At 44.3% G+C, this 21,409-nt stretch overlaps 2 protein-coding genes across 10 annotated transcripts; one reads left to right on the top strand and one right to left on the bottom strand.

The window, feature by feature from the left end:
• Window positions 1-9,204, bottom strand: LOC121324558 (lateral signaling target protein 2 homolog). 6 transcript variants are annotated; one of them, XM_041266600.1, is made up of 14 exons: window positions 8,254-9,155; window positions 7,119-7,276; window positions 6,558-6,698; window positions 5,666-5,803; window positions 5,275-5,477; window positions 4,679-4,768; window positions 3,866-3,955; window positions 2,923-3,024; window positions 2,051-2,797; window positions 1,650-1,777; window positions 1,453-1,557; window positions 1,239-1,325; window positions 756-865; window positions 1-300 (listed from the first exon to the last, which is right to left on the bottom strand). In XM_041266600.1, exons 2-14 carry the CDS (start codon window positions 7,119-7,121, stop codon window positions 178-180), a joined length of 2,067 nt encoding a protein of 688 aa, XP_041122534.1. In that variant the 5' UTR covers window positions 7,122-7,276; window positions 8,254-9,155; the 3' UTR covers window positions 1-177. The 6 variants fall into 6 exon arrangements, with proteins under 6 accessions (XP_041122534.1, XP_041122532.1, XP_041122538.1 ...); XM_041266598.1 differs by lacking the exon at window positions 7,119-7,276; XM_041266604.1 differs by lacking the exon at window positions 7,119-7,276 and having other exon boundaries at window positions 8,994-9,152.
• A 489-nt stretch (window positions 9,205-9,693) lies between these two features.
• On the top strand, window positions 9,694-20,854 carry LOC121324590 (protein FAM193B-like). Of its 4 annotated transcripts, none has more exons than XM_041266654.1 (10): window positions 9,694-9,975; window positions 14,742-15,035; window positions 15,424-15,610; window positions 15,840-16,058; window positions 16,594-16,999; window positions 17,448-17,637; window positions 17,973-18,206; window positions 18,558-19,557; window positions 19,989-20,061; window positions 20,242-20,854. In XM_041266654.1, exons 1-10 carry the CDS (start codon window positions 9,823-9,825, stop codon window positions 20,336-20,338), a joined length of 2,853 nt encoding a protein of 950 aa, XP_041122588.1. In that variant the 5' UTR covers window positions 9,694-9,822; the 3' UTR covers window positions 20,339-20,854. The 4 variants fall into 4 exon arrangements, with proteins under 4 accessions (XP_041122588.1, XP_041122587.1, XP_041122591.1 ...); XM_041266653.1 differs by having other exon boundaries at window positions 19,986-20,061; XM_041266657.1 differs by lacking the exon at window positions 9,694-9,975 and adding an exon at window positions 12,169-12,186 and having other exon boundaries at window positions 19,986-20,061; window positions 20,242-20,853.
• Window positions 20,855-21,409: the final 555 nt, after the last annotated feature.

The raw sequence follows: 21,409 nt of genomic DNA, 5'->3' as shown, positions 1-21,409 counted from the left end.
TTACAATATATGTTCTTTTATTTTACACGAGTATTTTCATTTTCAGTGTAAACAAAAAAAAAAATAAAGCCAGTAAAAACAGGCTTGGATTTCAGCAGCGGACTGCTTCAGTATTGTTTGTGTTTAAACCCAGTTTAAATGGTTTGGTTTATCAGAACATTTGCTTTCTTTTCTTCATTAAAGCTGCGTGGTTTCCCTGCCGATGTGGGACGTAAAGCAGTGGCTGCAGACCCGGACTGCTCTCAACTGTCCGAAGCGAGGGATAGGGGTCTCATGGGGTGAACAGCGGGCACAGAAGATCTGAAACACGAGAGAGAAAGACGTGTGGAACTACACCAGAAGCCCTTCCCTTCAGTTGAGGTCTTAAGATGTCAGGGGTGTCTAGCAGACCATTGCTTTCCACTGTAGATATAATGGAGAGTTTTGCTTTTAATGCTGGAATAGCACCCTGTTTGAATTCTCAATGGAACTTATACAAAGATCTCATGCAAGAGAAAGAAATGCATAAATGCAGTGAGGTCTGAAGTAAATAACACACGTTCTACTGTGCAGAACATATTTTTTTTCTGCTGCCTCTGTAATAGCTAATTTGATAGGGTACTTTTTACTGATTGTACGTTTGTTTTTCAGATAATCCAAAATGAAATATTTGAATATTCATTAACATTTTGAAAGAATATTAGAACATGAGAAACCCAAGTTTGTCCCAGCACTCACTGTATTCACAGCCTCTTGGTGTGTGCGTGCCAGCCTACCTTGCCGCAGCTCCTGCAGTGGTGTCGTCTCCGCAGGAGGGTGAACAGAGTCTCGCAGGCTGAGCAGCGATTGCAGGCTTCATCTGGCACCCACACTGGAGGACCTACAACTCAAGGCATACAAAATGCACGACTAGACTCATCTCCCCATTCTCCTGGAGAGGCCAGGGAGGGCGGGAATACAAATTACAACAACCCCACTGAACTATTCTCTGCCTGCAGCAAATAATAAAACCCTTCGGAGTATTCAGATCCAGACAGTGGAGATGGAGTTTGATGTGTCAGTCAACGCAACAACAACCAAATCCCAAGTCTCCAGTTATCCCCTGGGCATATTGGAACAGAACAACCCAAGCAATTATAGCGTTATAGTTTGACAGAAAAAAATGGATTGTCGAAACACACTGCCTGTTTGCTCCAGAGTAAATGCAACCACCAGCTATTCCCACAGGCTGGTTTAAAACGAGTCGCCTCGTCGATTACCTGCAGCATTGCTGTCCTCGAGCTCCTCGCACAACTCGCACTCCTGCTGCCTGGAAACGGAGCTGTCCTCCTCCAGCTCCACTGCGGCTGCGAGAGAAGAAGCAATGCGTGCCTGTTAAACCACACCACTGCAATAGGTACACTCAGGCTCACTAACAAGACAATAATGCACTACTTTTTGATATAGCTTTGAACACCAGACAGTCACACTCACAATCGGTCTCAGCATTGTCAGCGCTGGACGCAGTCACCTCGAACACAGACTTCAAAATTGTCCGCATGTCGCTGGCAAAGTTTGTCTGAAGCGGGTCTGCGACCCCTGCAGGAGAGAGAGAGAAATGTAATACTTACGTTTTTAACAGCCAAATCCAGCCAAGTTCTGTTGCCCAGAAGCCTGCAGACACCCATTACCTGAGATGCACACGAAGAGCCTGTGGATCATGTCCCTGCTGCTAGGGTATCGTGCCCGCAGCCGGGCTCCCTCAACAGCACGTCTGATCTTAGCAAGGTCGTGATAGCTTTCCTGCGCACTCCGCATCCTGGGGTGGGGGAATCAGCAATTAGGGTACACTACCTCCCAGTCCTTAAGCTTTTACCAATGTGCCACACAGTACCTCTAACAGCTGCCCCTCAGTCCTCCCCCATTAACCACTAAGACAGACTTCCTCTAAGTCGCTGGCTCTAATCACAATGGCCAGCTCTCAGCTCAGACTTGCTAGATCTTTAAATTTCCTCAAGTCTGCCTAACACTCATTTTGATCCACCTTAAACATTGCATGCACTGTTGCAGACATGTGGATTGGTCTCATTACCTGCTGCTGTCTCTGCATGGATATCCGGGCTCTGCAGTTTGAAGCGGCTGTCCAGGAACCCCGCTGTGTGTCATCATAAGGGGCGTGCTGTCTCTCTCCCTGCCTTCTGCTCCTGTCCTGGCAGGAGCTCTACTGTAAACAGTGGAGCAATAACGATAGTATCTGTCCCAGTCTGATCTGGGTAATTCACTGACACTCCTGATCCTCTCCCCAGTGCCCATTGCAGTGCGACAGTCCTTAGCAGGATGCCCATGCTCTATTGTTGCTTGCAGCTGTTGGCACCCTGACTGGTGCAATACTGAGCTCTGACATGGAAAAGGGCTTCCAGAGAATCCCCGATCCCACCCGCCAGGGGCAGCTGGGTGCGGATGGCTGTTTTGTGGGATAACATGTTCCGGGGCTGCCTCATGGGTGGGATAAATGAGAGAGAAACCAGCACCCTCTCTGTGCTGTGAGGAGGAGGAGGAGGAGGAGGAGGAGGAGGAGGAAGCTGTAGCTGCAGTAGAGGAGGCGGTATAAAGGTCCCGCAGTGGCTCAGGGGCCCCGTGTGCCCAGTGAGCCTCCAGCTTCCCAGGCTCGCCTGGGTCATAATCAGCAGGAGGGAGCTTGTTGGGGTAAGGGCTCCCTCCACTGCCAGTAGAGGGGAGCGGGCGCTCCTGTTGGCAGAGGAAGCCACCAGACTCTGCTGTGCACAGGTTCATCTCCAGAGTGTCGAGCTCCTCGTCAGTGAGGATGCACAGCAGATCCCTGAACAGGGAGGCAATGAAACAGATTGAAATCAACAGGGACAGAATTAAAATGCATTGGATATTTGTTTTGTTTTTGTCTGAGCGCATCGAAGCAAGGGAAACATTCTGACCACACACTCCTACCTGATTTTCTGCAGTAGAGTGTAGAAGGGCCTGAATAGACCAGACATGTTCTCGGGCCCGTGCTGGAGATTCAGGGGACCGTCTGGGAAGATGAGCAGCCCGCTTCATTCAGGAAAACACAGCAATTAGAAGAATGTTAAAATTAAACCTCAGTTCAGTTGAAGCTACTGTATATTTAGGGCTTCAGATTTCAGTGTTTTCTCACAGACTTTTCTACTCTCCTTGAAGAATACAGTTGATACCTGGCAAGCCATTCGTGTATCTCCTACACAACTGACAAACGTGTGGACAGTAAAATTGATTTAAAATTTTTGTTCTGTAAAAACTAAATTGGCTTTTAAATTGGCCAAGCCTCAATTTTTCATTAACGAGCAGAACGTACAACAAACAAGATCATGTTAATAAGTGTCTAATCTTTATTAAAGCTATAGATGAATAATAAAGTATTTAATGCTGGTCATACTTTATTACAATATTATATGTGGCTGTACTTGCATTAATAAAGAGGAGTCACTTCTGCTTTTAAATGAAAAAGTCAGACTTAATATTTTTAAAAAGCCCATTTAGTTGTTTCACAGAAAGAAAAGAAAACCTGTAACCAATTTTACTAAGAGCACATTTCTCAATTGTGATTGAGGTGCACGAAAGGTATGAATTAAATTCTTAAAAGAGAGTAGAAGAATTGGGGTAAACACTAAAAAACCGAAGCCATATGTATTTGGCACCACCCTGAAAATCTAGCCTCTTATATTATATACAAGACTCAACTGTGTTATCGATCTCCAGTCTGAGTGCTCAATAAAGAATACCCCAAGGCCAAGTGTAAAATATGCTACTTAAGTTATAATCAACTGGGTTCAGATGCACCATCTTCTATATACAATGATAATTCAACTGCAGCCAGATGAGAAAGCAGGTGGACAGTGAGGACCGGCAGACTTACCAGATGATAGCGAGTCGAGGGATTGTGAACATCAGCAATGGGTCACAGCCATCAATCAGCTCCTGTGACAGGTATCCCAGCTTGAGCGCTCTGTAGCCAGAGAGGTGGGGAGCAGATCAGATTGACAGGCAACGCACTGCATAACACTGGCGTGCTGCACATATACCTTGGGTGTGCGCTTCAAGGGCAGACTGATAATTAAAAAGTCCAGGAGTAAGTATGTGAGAACTCCTTGGATGAAGAGAACTGTTCCATTCCAAGCTTTCATAATTAACTATGGGGCTCCATTCAAAAATAAATACATGAATGTTTTTTCAACAGTTGTACAAACAGTCATTTAAGTAAACTGCTTTAAAATCAACTAACAAACCCTCTCGTAAACAGTTATAAAAAAAAAAAAAACAGTGTTAAAGAACTTAAACCTGATTTCATTGATAAACAATCCCTAAGGTTTAGTGGCCCAAGGAGTGTGGAGTCTCCTGAGCACTTTGGTGATGCTCTGTCAACACTTTGCAATCTTCTTCCCAATCAAAAAAAGGGTTCAACAAAAAGAGATCAACTGTACACTTTAACTTATACGTTGGGGTCCATTTGATTGATCTAAATAGCACTGGATCTAATTATCATGCCCGATATAATTCAATGTGTGCACCAACTTGATAATCCCACACCTGAAGTGGATTTTTGTGTGTAACAATATGAAAAATGTCTGGGAGATGATTTAGTGATTTAAAGAATGGCATGGTTTTTTTTTTAGTTCTTGCATTGGTGCAAACTCAACAAGCATATCGAACCAGCCAGCCAGCCCCTCACCTGTCCACAGTCTCACAGAACAAGACCACAATCTCCTGCTGCCTCTGCATCTCCTCTGCTGACTTCACAGGGATCACCATGGAAATGTAACTGGGAAACACAAAAACACATTCCTAGTTTAGACCTTTACAGTACCACCAAATCTTTGTGTCCGCCAGGCAGGTTTTTTTTTTTCTCCCCACGATTAATAAAAAAAGTCTGTGTGACACATTATATGTTCCATACCAATAGAAACAAACAAATCATTCACGATTGCAGGCACAGGCATGAAAAAAGCGTGTAATAAACCTGAGAAAGAGCTTCTCCCCAGGCAAAACCCCATCCACAGGGTGTGGAACTATTAGGAGAACATGCAGGTGAGTCAAAGCTGGAAATTGGTGCTGACTTGGGCAGTAAGGGCCCAATTAACTTTTAGCAGGGAAAAGGATTTTACAAAGGCATGAAAAACAAAAACACTGATCTGTTTTACAGTTAATTCATCCTTGATGAAATGTAAAATGAATAAAGAAAATTAAAAAAAAACTGCTCCACGTATGCTTTGTTATTGCAATGATTTGTATTTCCCTTCTTAAAAGGGGAGATGGGCTATGTAGTACCTGAGTTCAAACTCGGAGAAGACGCGGTCATACTGGAGCAGGGCCGTCCTGACCAGTGTCGGGTAGCTGTGGGAGTCACTCAGGCTGTGCTCCCTCAGCAGCAGCCTCAACACCTCCAGGCAGTGCAGCAGATCCTCAGCTAGGGGGCGTAGTAGAACACCCTCCGACTCCCGCACCTCCAGGAAAGAGCCCGCAGACAAGCACTGCGAACACAAGGGGACGTTGCGGTAACAGACCATTTTCTGTTTTTAATATGCTTCTTTGACTGACTGCTTAGAACTATTTTTGTTTACAGATTTTGGTCAGGTCTAGTATACGGTCAAAACCGGAGTTTTGTTCTAAAAGGTTGCAGTGAAGAGGCATGTTTTGCCCAGCCCTTGCGGCCCCTCACCTCGGCAGCGAACCACAGCTGCACCCCCAGGTTGTTGTGAAGGATCTCATCTGGAAACTTGATGTGATAATCGCGGCTCTGCCTCTCAGCTGGGATACATTCCTCCATCACTAGCTCGATAGTCCTCAACATGCGGTCCTAGAGGGGGGCCACAAGCATCACGTATTAGGGGATTATTGGAATTGCAGGATTGTTATTTGTTAAGCGTTTCAACACAAATAATACCTTATCATTCACAAACAAAACAAAACCAACAACTTTACTATTCGTTCTATGTATCCGATTTGCTTGCATGCAAAACCACACACAGGCACTCTCAATACAATAAGAGACCACTTCACACGAAGCCACAAGACTGTGTATTTCAACATAAAAGTACCAACAAACAACAACTAACACCTGGCCATCTATGATATCATCCGGGGCACCGAGATAAACCAAAACGTTTCTCAAATCGAATGCAAATTCCTTGATTTATCTGACTTCTACATCAATTTACCCTTAAAAGTGAGTATCCAGGGTAAACGATGGATTTTGCATTCCAAGCTTTTTTTAGATTAGATTTTTGGTACTGCCACTGCTGGCAACTCCATTTTCACTTTATCTGTTGGCTTACTGACAGATTCCATGTTTATTAAGCCTTGCATCTAGACTGGCGGTTTGGAATTATATAGACACACATTACTGTGATGCCTTTAACTGAAATCACCTGCACAAAGTCCACTATTGATTTGAAGATTTTATTATATATATATATATATATATATATAGATATATATATATATTATAGCCCCTGTTATCCTCCATCACTATAGCATGGATAGAGGTGCTTGTCAGTGGTGCTTCTTCCCAGGTGTTCATCCAGAACTCTGACAGGTGTGCAGTTGCTTACCTGACTGACTCTCAGCTGGTTGAGCAGCACCAGGTATTTCTGCAGGCTCTTCCTGAGGTCCACTCTGTTCAGCTCCGCTGTGACCCTCGTCACCTCCTCGTCCGCATGGTAGAACTGAGCCAGTGGCCGCTGGTCCGACTTCTTCGGGGGCAAAACAAGCAGAAAAGTTCATTTTACCTGGAAACCGCCATGCAATCAGTCAGGATAAAAGATCCTCCCATGTTGTCAAATCATTCACATCCAGGATGTGAACTCCTAGTTGAAAGCACTTTGTGATGGTGGTCCACTAAGGCACTATATAAAATAAAGATTGACTGATAGTTTTCTAAAAGCATTTTTTTTTATTTATTTTTTTGTTTTTGTTTTTTTTAAAGGCATCCAAAGTTTGCCAAAGGAATAACTTGCAAGGAAATTTCAACATTAATTTTACCATCGCAGGATTTTCAATCAGGCGTCAGCAGACAGGGACATAGTAAAATGGAGCACCTTTCCTTCGCTTGACTTGTACTTCATTAGTCATAACAGTAACTTTAACAGAGTGCGAAAGAGAGACTGTCTCACCATCAAAGGATGTGTTGTGTTTGCAAGAGCTCATTCTGTCATGCTGAACAAGCTCAGACTCATCCTCGACGTGCGGGCATCTCTTTGTTTTCATCAGCAGTCATTGGACCGGCTGGGTTGGAATATGATTACACAGGTGTTGCCCTATCCCTGCGGTTCTGAGATCAAAGAAGCATGTTTAAGGGGATTGTTTCTTTCCCACTCTAGTGCTTGTGTCGTTATCTACAAAACATGAGGCCACAGACAGGTAGCCCCCGTGACCACAGAGGAGTAATAAGCAAAAACATGCTGTTACCTCTTACTGGCATCGCATTGTCCCTGGTGCTTTGCTGTTGATCTTTTGTGTTTTCCAGTCTTTTTTCACAATGACTCCCTTTATTTTTAAGTTTAGTTCCTCTGCTGCACTGACAATAACAACAGCTGGAAAATAAAGATCAACTACAAAACACTATTGGAACTGAGAGAATGCTGTGTCTGCTAGCGAGAGGGATTGAAAGGACTTCAAGCCTTGGGGATTACTCCCTTATAGGAGCTGATTAGACTAGGTGGCAGCATGGTTTCGTGGGGTTATTACTCCCTTATAGGAGCTGGTTAGACTGGGTGGCAGCATGGTTTCAGGTTAGAGGGCAGGAAGGCAAGCAGGCCCAGTAGTATCCCAATTGTGTTCGGGAAATATGTTGGAATGTACAATGACTTTCTTTGAAAAAAATCTTAATTAAAAAAAATCTAAATCTCAAAACCCGCTACTCTTGATTCCAAGTATGCATGAAACCACCTTTCCTGTCAGTTTGGAACTGACAGGAAAGGTCTCTCCAAACAACTGTGTGTCTGGGTTCATCCAAACTGGTTCTCTCCAAACAAAGAGTCATACAACCAAGCACAACATTGGAGTTTCAAGACTGCAGTGTTGGGCCCTGAAGGGTCTCGGTTTTATTCAGGTAGGTATAACGGGAAAGTGGAGTAACTCTTAAGTACAATTTGACTACCTACAATAGGATAGTGTTTTTTTTTTTTTTTTTTTTTTTCAATTAACGCATTCTCCACATGAACTGTGTGGCGACTGAGCGCGATAATGAGGGACACCTCTACAAATACCCCCACCGTCACAGCAGTTAATTGAATTCTAGTATCATACCTTCGGTCTGTAGAGCCATCTCCTCATTACAGCGGGCAGCATTCCTCACAGAGTCTGTGACAAAACAAAGTTACGTGCGTCCTTCCGAACTGTTACTCAGCTTTTTTACTGTTTTTGTATCTGGCCGTTTAGATCCATTTCTTACTAGTTCACATCCAGTGCTTCTTTATAAAGCTGTTCCGTGTTTTGTTACCTCCTTCTTTGTTATTCTCTTAATGTTAATTGTTTTCTGCAACTGTTTAAAAGGACTAGTTTATCTGTACTTTGTCTTGTCTCTCCACTGTAGCTAGGTGACTTGCTTTCCGCGAGTAAAGTAGAACGTTGTATTTTCTCGCGAGTTTTGTTTTTGTTCTTGTCTTTCAGTCTTGTTCCCGAATCGTTTTCGGACTCCGGTGATCTGTAACCTATAAAAAGTTGTACATAACTTTGGTGGTGTTTTGTATTTCTACACCCAAGTCTCGTTAAGTCAAAAAACGCACTTAGTTTGCCGCGTTCACCTGCAGCGTTTGAAGAGTAAATCAATGAAAGGGGTTTCACAGCTTGCGTCTTCTGTATCCAGTTTCCTCGCCAGTTCTTTCTTTTGTAGCAACACTCCAGTTATGCAAATCGCTTAAAAAAATCCTCTTTTAAAGGGTTCAGTTCCTGTCACCTGAGAATTCTTAAGTATACCATCCCCACTATGTTCCGATGAGTGCCTATATACAAAACGGCTATATAATTCAATTAATTTTTTATCTTACATGTGTAATTTCTCGTTCTCTTCTTCCGGTTCCACTTCGATCGCGCTCTCTCAACGTTTTGAAATCCGTATCCCTTTAAGAAAAAAAAAAACCATATCGTTTCTGCTCTTTGCTCTCCTCTGCCCCGATTGCATTTTAGGTTCACGCCTTTTCAAACAGTGACCGGGCGGTGACGTCACAGACACGCACTTCGGCTGGCACAGAACTCTGGCACACCTGTATGAAATCGGTAATGTAACATCAGTGCGGTGCAGGAATACACACCACACTGCCACAGCTGCAACTCTGATTACAAAAAGAGGTAGCATGCAGTATTTTAACAACCACTCCAGTTAGAATTAGAATGCTTTTATTTTCTCGCATCTGTTTTATAGATTAACGTCTCTCGCACAATAACTTTACTTCAGCTAGAGACGCCATTAACTTGTAATAACAAACACATTAATAGGCGGGTAACTATCACCCGCACCGCACGATAATACAGCGAAAGTACAGTGCATCATTTTCTTCGGAAGACCTGGCCACACACATATTCACGTTGCGCTAAAGTTAATCGCTGGTGGAACCACGCCCCCTCCTTAGGACAACCCCTGTGCCACAACTAATGATGGCGGCTTCTCGACTTCTCCTCCCAGAAAAGCGAACTGACGCCGTTTTGCCAGCACTCAGATGACCTCTGAACTCTCGGGTTTTGCCAGGACTCCGCCATATTGACTGTTGTGTCTTACCCCGAGAAGCCAGGCAAGGCTGGTAGAACTGAAAGTGTGTGTTTTTTCCCAAGGATAAACTGGTACAAACTAGGCTGAAGGGTTTCAGAGAGACTTGGAGTATGGCCAGGAAAAAAAACAAGCAAGTGGGAGCCGTCAACAAGGAGCCGCTAGCAGGGCAAGAGAGCCTCGCTAAGTCTAGCACCCTTTCTCCCGGCGATGCAGCTGGCAGTGGCGGAGATGTAGGAGTGGACCGGCAGCCCAAGACGAATCAGGCAATATATTTACTATCTATTCAATAATATCGTGTTTAAAGGCACTGGTGGGTCAGACACGTCGTCGTGTGGCGCATTATTACAGAGGATTGAACATCATATAGGGGTTCATGTCGGGTGGTGGGGGGGAAAGAAGTATCATTTTGTCAATGCAAATACAATGCAGGTGAGCTATGTATTTAATTATATAAATAATACAATAATCCGGCTCCAGATTTATTTGGCGGTGCATGGATTTTGTTCATGTGTGTTAAGGTGCAGTGCTTATTGAAAAACGAGCTTGCAGTTTTTAATATTTATCTCAGCTGTAGTACTAGCTCGTACGCTGCAGAAGGACCAGCGCTTTCGGGTTCGGTGCTCAGCGAGATGTGGGTGTTGATGGGTAAGACAGACAGACAGGCCACACAAGAGCATGGAGGTTTTTTATATGCACATATTGAATTGTAATAGTGTTATCCCGGTTTTCGAGTTGAGTTTGAGTCTGTTCAGACTGCGAGAATCAATAGGTCAATTGTGCATTTGAAAAAATAAATAAATAAAAAAGGAAAACATAATTACCAACATATTACAGTATGAGGACAGGTCTGCATTTTACTGCTTGGTCTATATTCGCACTATAAATATAACTCTGTCCGTATAGCCATATAAGAATAAAGACCTTGATACTAGTATTAAGTGTATATACAGTGCCGAGAAAGTTTGTGAACCCCTTAGGAATTTCATATATTTCAAACCTAAAATGTTATTAGATCTTAATCCAAGTCCTAATATAGATAAAGATAATCTGATTAAACAAATGACAAAAAATGATACTTTTTCAACATTCATTTATCCACAAATGATTCAACATTCAATATCCATGTGTGAAAAAGTAAACCTTTAGATTCAGTAACTGGTGGCACCCCCTTGAGCAGCAATAACTAAAACAAAATGTTTTCTGTAACTGTTGGTCAGTCTCTCACATGGGTTTTGAGGAATTTTGGCCCATTCCTCCACACGGAACTGCTTCAACTCTGTGACATTTGAGGGCTTCCTTGCATGGATAGTGCGCGTCAGGTTCTGCCACAACGTTTTGATGGGGTTTAGGTCCGGACTTTGACTAGGTCATTCTAAAACAGGGAATTTCTTCTTCTGCAGCCATTCTTTTGTAAATCTGCTTGTATGTTTAGGATCGTTGTCTTGCTGCATGACCCACTATCGGTCCAGCTTCAGCTCACGGATGGATGGCGTGACATTCTGCTCTAGAATCTTCTGATACAATGCAGAATTCGTGGTTTTGTCAATGATGGCAAGCTGTCCAGGTCCTGAGGCAGCAAAGCAGCCCCAAACCATCACACTTCCACCACCATGCTTGATGGTTGGGATGAGGTTCTTCTGTTCGAACGCAGTATTTGGTTTTCGCCAAACATTATGTTTCTCATTGAGGCAAAAAAGCTCTATCTTTTGACTCGTCTGTCTTGTGGATCATCTGTGTGTCCTTTGGGGAACTTCAGATGGGCAATGGTGTTCTTTTTAGAGAGTAGTGGTTTCCTCCTGGCTGTCCATCCATGAACACCATTCTTGTTCAGTCTTTTTCTGATAGGCAAGAGTGGCCTGCAGATCCTTGGATGGTACTCTGGGGTTCTTTGTGACTTCCTTGATGATTCTCCGGTTTGTTCTTGGAGAGATTTTGGTAGGATGACCGCTCCTGGGTAGAGTGACTGGTCTTGAACTTTCTCCATTTGTAGACTGATCAGTCCACTGTCAGACAGATGGAGATGGAGCCCCAAATCCTTAGAAATGGTTTTGTCATCCTTTCTAGACTGATGAGCATCAATAACTGTTTCTGCCGAGGTCCTCAGAGATTTCTTCTTGATCGTGGCATGACATGTTTCAACACACCTGTATGGTGAAGACCAAACTCAGTTTCTGATTTTTATATTGGATGGGGCCTCCCAAACTCACCCCTGAAGATCTACCTAATTATTTAAACACCTGATTCTAATTATCCCCTTAATTGAGCTGGTAAAACCAGGGGTTCACTTACTTTTTCACATACCCTGAATTTTAATTACTCATTGTTTGTCTAATTCATACATCATTTTGTTTCAACAGATGTGGAATTGGTTAATATAAACCCTATTGGATATTTAAGAAAAGATTCAAGAATGCTATCATGGTAACGCAGTGGGATTTCCATAATTATCATTGGGGTTCACAAACTTAAGTACTGTAAGTACAGTTTATGCGATTTCCTGCTATGTATGTGTGCCCAGTGCGTTGAAAGGATACATCGAGAGTTTAATGAGACACACCTGCACTTGTTACCTATATACTGTAGCTAATTAAGCTCATAATAAAACCCGGAATGGATAAAACTGCTATGCAATCGGATTCTCATTTCCATCCCATCTGCAGTCATATTTGTTTTAGGGGACAGTCTTAAACATCTAGCTGTTTTTTGAGTGAGTTGCTTTAAGAAAACTTCTATTTCTGAAGGAATCGATAGGTACTGTAACGAGAAGCAATAATGTTTTTTTTTTTTGTTTTGTTAAGTGTTATCCATTGTTTCGAGGATTTCTGGACAGTTCCTTGTAATTTGGCTTGTGTTTTTACACATGGCCTTTTGTGGTTAATAGATTGAACAGATACATTTAAAAAGTTCCTGCTGTTTAGGTCATCAAAAGCACCAACATTTGTGGTGGTAAAATGTGTTTAAAATGACTGCAACATTTAAGATACTGTGGCACTGGCAGGCTTTATACTAGACCATTCGTAAAACAAAAACAAAAAAAACAGATTTCAAAATACACCCAAGCAGTGGATTTATCAGCTACGTTTCAGTCTGGTTCACTTCTGAAAACAATACAGACTATGGGAGTATCTTCACCCTCCGATGCTGATTCCAGTTTGCAGACATGCACAGGTTTGGAGAAAGTTCTTAAAGGTTTTTGGTACTTTTTTTTTTTTTCTTTTTTTTTTTCATACCTGCTTGGAAAACTCAATTGAGAAATTGGACGGGAGCAACTTAAAATGTGCTGTTTTCTGCTATGGGGACCAGTTCCAAACCAGACAGGAGACTAAATTCAGCTCTGGGGACCGATGCCTTGCAGGCGTCACAAAAATCAGAAAACAGTTGGTTTGTGAATACAGCCAGCGGCAGGGAGGAGGGGGTCTCCAGTAACACCATGCTGAGCTAGGAAGCCCTGCTTGATAGAGGTGCAGATGAGGGCCTGCAGGTGCTTAAGGAAGACCTCTTGTTACACTAATTGTGATATTCGCCTGGCAGCTGGATATCTTCCCTAAGCTGTGGCTTTGAAGTAGCCAGTGCTGAGAAGCTGTCTTGATAACCCCCCCCTTGTGGGATGTTGTGCCGCACTTCCAGTTAGGATCTGCATGCTCATAGGATATTAGTTACAAGCCGTGGCAGAGTTATTGAAGGCACTGTGGCATTTTGAAAACATCCGCTTGGATGACATTGTTTTACATGCACAACATTTTGTTTTACAATGCAGCTTATGACATTTTGAAGAGAGAAGTCAACAGACCGTATGATGTTTTGATCGGGTTAGGCTGATTATACTATCAGAGATTTAACTTTCTGTAGGAAATATCAAAATGATTGTAATTGAATGCAAATCATCAGTCCCACACAATGGTTATATTGGAGGTATTTGAATATTTAGATGCACTATATATATCTGTGTTTTTAAACAGAAATACATTTAATTATTATGTTATTGTAGTTATCAACAGCTAATTTTCAGTAGAACTTTATACAGAAAGACACAAGGCACTGAATGAATAAGTAAGTGGTGTTGGTAAATGTTGTTTAGTGCTTTGTATGCAGTACCCTTGTTTGCAGAAAATAAACATTGAGCATTGTCTGTTGATTTCATCAAAAGTGCATGAGTCAATTTTGTATTTTTGCTGTATTTTTGAAAATTAATCCCTTTTGATTTGCTGTCTAGTCCTCTAGAGGTGAATTCTATCGAAAGAGCACTTATTCAGTAAGTGCTGAGCAAATATTTGGATGGGATTTTAAACAAGGAACACAGAGCTGTGGTTCTTGAGTAGTAGTTTTTTCACCAGCATTGTGGAGTGAACTAATCCAATGCAGTGTTTAGGCTCCACAGCCTGTTGTCATCGTGAATCTACGCAGATGCTGATCACACCTAGACTGCGCTGGGCCCAGGCCTTCCACTCGAGTCTCAGAACTGCACAGGCAACCAAGAACTTACTTCACAAGTTCTGTTCATTTGTCAGTGTGAGATGTGGGCTTGATTGTAAATGAGAATATATTTCCAACACAACCTCTTCTGTAACCATGACACTGAGAGGCCGATATGGAATTAACAATCATTTTTTAAAGATAGGCATCACACTTCCTGTTTTTACAGCCACCTGAATTTTGCTGTTTTTGCTACTTCTGCACCCAGCTGCTGTTCGACACCTCTAAATACCAACCATTCTGCCTAATTACATTGCTGTCCTCATTAACTGTACGTAAATTTGAATACTTCTGCATAATACTCGTTGTTTGCTTAATAGGAAGCAAGAGTCTGAGTCGTGTTTTATAGTTTTGTTTTTTTTTCTTTTCTTTGCTGGTATCAAACGCAGTTGAATTTCTTTTTGTTTTTTGCACACCAGTTAAGTAAGACAGCGTCTACCTGCTGCTTTGCTGCTGTTAGGGGACTGGGGGGTGCTAAAGGGATTCAAATTTGTTTTATTTGTCTTGGCTGAGATGGCGAACGTTTCAAACTGTGTCTGGTTCTGTCCCTTTGCAGCCGCTGCCTGTCGGCGCTGCCTCTGCCCAGTCCATGCACACCTGCTGCCTGCTGTGCCACCGCGAGCGCAAGGAATGGGGCACGAGCCCTGCTAACGGGCTGCCTGGCTCTGGAATAGTGCCGTCGCTCTCGCAGGCCCTGATGGGAGAGGAGCAGGCAGGCAGGAAGGTGCCGGATGCCATGCCGTCACTGTCTCAAAGCCTGCTGGGAGAGGTGCCCCTGTGGATCTGTCAGAGCTGCCGGAAGAGTGTGGAGGATGAGGAGAGAAGGGCAGCGCAGGAGCAGGCTCTCACAGTGAGTATGAACAAGAGTCCTGTCCAAAACACTGCAGTCATGTACCATACTATGTACTCCAGTGTGCTGTTGAATTGTATTTTGTTTCTTATACAGTGATCCAGTATGTGTGAACCTTTTACTTAACTTTTCCATATACTATATACCACATGGTTATATTGTATTCACCTTTTGCACACAGCTTTGTATTTCTATTTTTGCTGTGTTACATCACATATCTCGGGCATCGACTGATTTACACACTTTGTATTTGCACAGTTAATATGGCTCCACATGGTTTATTTGCTTGCACATTAATCTGAGTTTTGTCTAAACCTGTGCTAGTGCAGTCCCATTCCACACAGTTCAAAGGTCCGCTGTTGACCCGCTCCCTGCTCCTTCTGTGCAGGTGTCCCATTCGCACTCCTCCTGTAAGACACAGAGCTGTGGGAACGGATATCCGGATCACGGCAGCTCTGTGGACTGGGACCCCAGCTCCTTCCTGTCTGCCCACAAGCTCTCGGGGCTGTGGAACTCTGCACACACGAATGGGGGAGCGCACTGTAACCACACGGCTGCCTCGCACACACAGCAGGGTGAGTAGAGAGCGCAGCGGCTAGTTTCATGTGGACATCATAAACAGTCCAGGCTCTGTTGTAGAGGTCAGTGGTGTTGGCCACTTTGTGATGCTGTTGACATGAATAAAGAGGAGGTTGGTGACTTTGAAGCACAGTGGTGTGAATGGGGAGGGGGGATTTAAGCACTGTCAAAATGCCCCTTTCCATGCAGTCTGTGATGTCTCAAACTGCAGTGTTTGTGTTTCAGGCGGTACGGCGGGACCAAACTGCCACGAAAAAAGGCCTTCTCATGAGGCTCCTGGCAAAGCCGCAAAGCCTGCTGGGACCAAGGTTTGTCCTTATAGTCACCCAGCGTCCCAGAATTCCAGTGGGGCGGCTCCCGGCTCTCCCCTCTCTACCTCCTCTGATCTGTGCAAGACCACCCCCAAGCACTTCAAGACCATGTGCCGGAGACCCACGCCTCCCGGTGAGCCTGGTTTAACTGTGACTCGCCAAGCCTGGCTGATCCAGGATAGCGCTGCTGTTGTTTTCCATCGGGGGCCCTACTTATTTTATTATTATGCGTTCTGGCCCCTTGCAGGTTAGGCTTCTGAAGGCTGTATATTCAGAACCGCTTTCTTCAAACTTAGTGACGCTTTGCATGTACGTTTGTTTGATAATACAGATGCTATCTTGTCCAATTTTTGATAAAACTGCACTGACATTTGCTATAATGTTATATTTGACATACTGTTGATGTAGGTCCTGTTGAATTGCTTTGATACCTGCTTTTAACATGTGTTGAAAAAAACCAAACAATAAAAACAAAACACTTTGATATACTAATAATCTATTCTAATGTATGGTTATCTAAACACAAAAGGAATTGACAATTGATCACTAGATGGCTTGCAGCAGTAGGGTATTAGGTGTTTCTCCTCTCTCTATATTTATCTGTCTACATATACATACACTATTCAGTTAGTTGGTCTTTAATCTAACCTGTTGCTCTTCTCTCACAGGCGAAGCTTTCCACTCAGCAGAGCACCATCAGCACTCGGACCTAGCAGTGCCGCCCAACAGTCCCACGGGGCTCTCTTCCCAGCATTCCTCTCTGCTCTCGCCCAAACAGGTGCCCAGCCAGCATGTACATGCGGCCTTGCCTGGCTCGGGGTCGGCCACACATACTCCTTTCTCACCTCTGGTACCAAACCTTCACGTGCCAGTATCCAAGACCGCGGCTGGGCCGGACAGTCCCGCCTCTTTACACAAGCCGGGGGTGTGCAAGAACGCTCATGTTCCACAGGCCAACACACCACACACCAAAATGGCAGCACCCCCTACTGGGTGCAGTCATCCCTGCAATGCGCACAGCAATGGGACCGGCGCATCTCCCAGCATGGCACATTTACCCTCTGGAGGCTGCAGGTCAGTGGATGTATTTGAATTATTTTGTATTTAATACTCCTATTTAAAACTGGGTGTCTGCAGCTTATCGTTGCTTTTGAGGATCCACAACAATAAGGCAATTATTTCTGAACTGTCTGTGTACAATCATTTCTGTTCATTTACTGCGAGCAAGGACAATGCTCAAAAGAAGATACTGTAAGTCTAGGTCAGGGACGGCCAAAGTTGTCTCTTCCACTCCTGCTCTTTGTTCCAACCCTGTTCTAAATTGTTGAATTTAACCACTGAGTCCTTCATCCAGACCCTGAAGTAGTTTAATTATCTCATTTTACCTCCAGGACCGTCATTGGTCACCCCTGGTCTAGATCCTTGATTCCAAAGTAAACCTCAGAAGTATTAGTAATACACACTTGCTGCTGAACCCCCTTTCCCCCCCCCTCCCCGATAACGGCTGCATGCCTCTCTACAGGGACCAGGCATGCAAAGGGCACAAGCCGGCGAATGGGACTGCCTGCCACCCACCCTGTGAGCTGGAGGAGGGACTCTGCGAGGACGAAGACAGCAGCTCCGAGAGAAGCTCCTGTGCATCGTCCTCCACCAATCAGAAGGACGGGAAGTACTGTGACTGCTGCTACTGCGAGTTCTTCGGACACAACGCGGTAAGACAGGGTGTTGTTTTACAGCAAATCCGTTCATTTTCATTAGGATCGCGAGGAGGAGATGATGGTAATTACGTGTATTACTGTCCTTTCAAATTTCTAAATGTGGAGCCAATCACAAAAGCTGTCACACAAAGCCCACCGTCACTGTTTATAAATATTTGTATTTAAAACTGTATGTGTATAGCATTTAATTCTGTAGAGAAAAGACTTAAGTAACATTGATAGAATGCGAAAGACTGCCTAAACTGTACTCTTACTACTACATAAGTAATAAGGCTGATTTGAGATGCCATAGCCTCACCTCTTGGGGGGGTGGGGGGGTGTCTCTGTAGCCCCCTGCCGCCCCAACGAGCCGGAACTACGCAGAGATCCGAGAGAAGCTGCGCTCGCGACTGACCCGGCGCAAAGAGGAGGTGCCACAGCAGCTGGACTCGGACCCGGCCGAGCCCAGTGCCATCGACCACAGAGACGTCAACGAGCTGCTGGACTTCATCAACAGCAACGAGCCCAAACCTGTCAACAGCGCCAAAGCTGCCAAGCGTGCCCGCCACAAACAGAAGAAGAAGGTGCGCAAATAGCAATAGAAACAGTTCCCCCTACTGATTCATGTTTAAAAAAAATAAAATGCATGTTTAAAAAGTGCAACATTTTTTAGCTTTCCTGTGACTTTCCTCTTGGATTTTCAAAATTATACTTTACAGTTTTGTGTATTTCCACTATTAACAAAAAGTATTAAGGGATCAAGAATTTCTGCTGTCACTTGGTTACATGATAACATTATCAGTTAAAAACACCCATTCATAGATTCCAGTAGAAAATGTTTCATCTAGAGCCTTTTTTCTGTTCAATTTGATAGTTGTGTTGTACCTTGGTGTGGTGTTAAACAGGTGTGTCCCTGTCTCTGCTCTCTTCCCCAGGAGATGGAGAAGGTTCAGCAGTGCAGCATGGAGCCCCCGAGGCCTGACCGGTGCTCTTCTCCCCCAGGGCAGCAGGCAGTGGGGGCTGTGACGGGGGAGAACGGCCGGCTGCTGGAGTGGCCTCAGCTGGAGCTGGAGCGGGTGAACAGCTTCCTGACGAGCCGGCTGGAGGAGATCAAGAACACCATCAAGGACTCGATCCGCGCCTCCTTCAGCATGTACGACCTCAACCTGGACGTCAATGACTTCCCCAAGAAAGCCGCCACCCTGGAGAGCAACCGCCTGCTGTCACACCTCAACGGCACCTCCGAGCTGCAGCAGATTGACTTGGACCTGTCCCCGCTGACCTTGGGCAGTCTGAAGAACCACCTGGTGAACGGCAGGGAGGAGCTGGGCTCAGCTGACAGCCTCGCAGCCAGCGCCACGCCCAGCCTCTCTAAACTGATCCGGGCGCGCTCGTCTGAGAGGAATGGGAGTTCCAACACCGGCACTTCCCCGGTACCACCACCGTGCACCGCCACCAAGGAGGAATGCCCAGACCCCAAAGATACAGCAGCTGCAGGAGCTGGCAATGGCAAGCAGAGGAAAGGCAAGAAGCAGCAGCAGCAGCAGCAGTCCAAGACCCCCAAGCCTGAACCCCAGAAAACAAATGAGACGCAAGCCAGGGTATCTGGGTCCGGAAGTAGCTCCAAAGCGACCTCAAAACAATCAGCCCAATCTCTGCCCTTGGCAGTGGAGCCCCACAAGGGCCAGGCGGTCCAAGGCAAGAGGCCTGAAGAAAGCAAGGGGAACAGGCAGGGCCAGAATGGGGCCATTGACGCAGGCGGCTGCAGGCAGCTAGAGAGGTACAGCGGAGAGCCCCTGGATATAAAAAGTGGCCCCAGAGTGGAGCTTGAACCTGAAGCGAGGGCCCACACCGTTGCATCTACAGGCTCCCAGCAGCCCAAGGGAAAGAGCAAAAAGAACAAGAACAAGACAGACAAGTCCAGCAGTTCCGTCGGTAAGACGATCTCCATTCTGTGTACTGTGTGCCCTGGTATAAGGGCTTATACCTGCATGTGTCTCTCCAAGGCTTGTACTTGCATATCACTGTCATATACTGGTGTCTGTAGAAGAATGTCTGCAGCTCAATCTGCAAGTAAAGGTTAAACATTACCCTTCCTGGAAACTTCTGCAACAAAAAGACTCTGCTGAAACAGCTGCTGATCGCAAACCCACCAGTCCTCGGAAGCATTTTTCTCCAGAAGTGTTTTTTTTTTTTTTTTTTTTTTTTTTTTTTGGGGGGGGGGGGGGGGGGGGGGGTTTGCAGGTTGCGATTCTGGTGGCAACCACTAGATGGCAACAGAGTCTGAGCTATAGATTGTGGGCTCAGCCTTCCCCATCCCTGCCATTGTCAGCTGAGTGTCGCTCTTTTTTTTTTTCCCACAGATGATGTGTTTCTCCCCAAAGATCTGGATGGGACTGAAATGGATGAAATTGACCGGGAGGTGGAATACTTTAAGAGGTAGCTTCTGGTTTCATAGTAGTGGAGCTCAGGGCTGGTCCTGGTTGAAATGAATAAGTCAGACATGTATTGAAATTTTAAAAATTTACTAATTTTGTGCTTGTATGTTGAAACTTGATAGTACTGATCAGTAGCCTCATCCACTCATAGCATGACCTCTTTACGTTTCCGTCTCGCTAGGTTTTGCCTGGATTCTGCCAAACAAACGCGACAGAAAGTGGCGGTGAACTGGTCCAACTTCAGCCTGAAGAAGGTTCCTTCAAATGCAGCTCAGTGAGGTGGACAGAGAGAGTCCAGGATTCACACCCTCCACAATATCCCAACACGGCAGTCTGATTGAAGACAGATCTGCCGCCGCACTTACTGCACAGTGGACAAGAGCCGCTCCAACCCTCCTCCTCCTCCTCCCCCTATACAAACATGCAACCCAGCTGCTTCAGCTCCTAATCACTTGAGTTCCTCCACTACCCCGTAAACCCCAGGTTTTTATCAATTCATATTGAGACTCGAGCGACGCTTCCTGTCAGTGCAGCCTGCCCTGGGTCAGGACTGGATTAACTGACCTGCACTAGATTCCTGCTTCTACTATTGTATTGTCCTTCCTATCTGGGAGTTTGCAGCACAGGGATGCAGGGTCCTAGTGCACCAGGTGTATCGGGGCCGTTGTTTTAAAGCAAAAGCAAGGGCACGTTTTTCAGAGAGGCATGAAATCCTTTTCATAGTATCCACCTGACATGAAACCGCTCCTCTGCAAGTTGTTTCTTGTTTGCTTTTATATCTTTGCAAATGTTTGTTCCTTTCAGAAAATCTTAATGTGTTTTAAAAAAAAAAAAAAAAAAAAAAAAAAAGCCTGTACTGTTGTTTTTTTTTTTTTTTTGTTAAACTTTTTTTTTTTTTTTTTTTTTTTTTTAATTTATATTAAAAAAAAAAAAAAAAAAAAAAAAGCAGCTTTTTTTTTTTAACGGGCCCGTGTCGGCACTTTTACGAATCGGGAGCAAACTGTTCTGGTTCTAATTCAGCATTCAGGCTGGGAAAATAATTAATATAATTAATATTTTTTGATTAATATAAAAGGAAAAAAAAAATCTTGTTGAAAAGGCAGTAAAAACTGATAATGATTATCTGACTTTTTTTTTTTTTTTTAAAATTAATTAATAAATAAGAGAAAAAAAAACTAAAAGGGTGAATATCACTCCCCCAGGGATAGTTTAAAGATACTTTTCACACATGTTTACCAGTCCATTCAGCTGGGACTACAGGAAAACGAAGAAACCGCCACCCTTTCCTCCCCTGTAACCATAGACAATATTTGTGTTGCTGTTAGTGACTATTAGATTAGTTTCAAAGT

The sequence above is a fragment of the Polyodon spathula genome, chromosome 12 (assembly GCF_017654505.1).
Source record: "Polyodon spathula isolate WHYD16114869_AA chromosome 12, ASM1765450v1, whole genome shotgun sequence".
Lineage (NCBI taxonomy): Eukaryota > Metazoa > Chordata > Actinopteri > Acipenseriformes > Polyodontidae > Polyodon > Polyodon spathula.
Note: the sequence above shows the minus strand (reverse complement) of the source record. Positions and strands in the feature narration are given on the sequence as shown.

Excerpts from the sequence above, each read along its gene's own strand:
- LOC121324558 (XM_041266598.1), bottom strand. The coding sequence starts at position 8,295 with ATGCTGCCCGCTGTAATGAGGAGATGGCTCTACAGACCGAAG. Across the intron at positions 3,025-3,865 it reads CCTCGACTCGCTATCATCTG|CGGGCTGCTCATCTTCCCAG; the intron begins GTAAGTCTGCCG and ends TCCTGAATGAAG. Across the intron at positions 2,798-2,922 it reads ACTCTACTGCAGAAAATCAG|GGATCTGCTGTGCATCCTCA; the intron begins GTAGGAGTGTGT and ends CTCCCTGTTCAG.
- LOC121324590 (XM_041266653.1), top strand. The coding sequence starts at position 9,823 with ATGGCCAGGAAAAAAAACAAGCAAGTGGGAGCCGTCAACAAGGAGCCG. Across the intron at positions 15,611-15,839 it reads TGCCTCGCACACACAGCAGG|GCGGTACGGCGGGACCAAAC; the intron begins GTGAGTAGAGAG and ends TTTGTGTTTCAG. Across the intron at positions 16,059-16,593 it reads CCGGAGACCCACGCCTCCCG|GCGAAGCTTTCCACTCAGCA; the intron begins GTGAGCCTGGTT and ends CTTCTCTCACAG.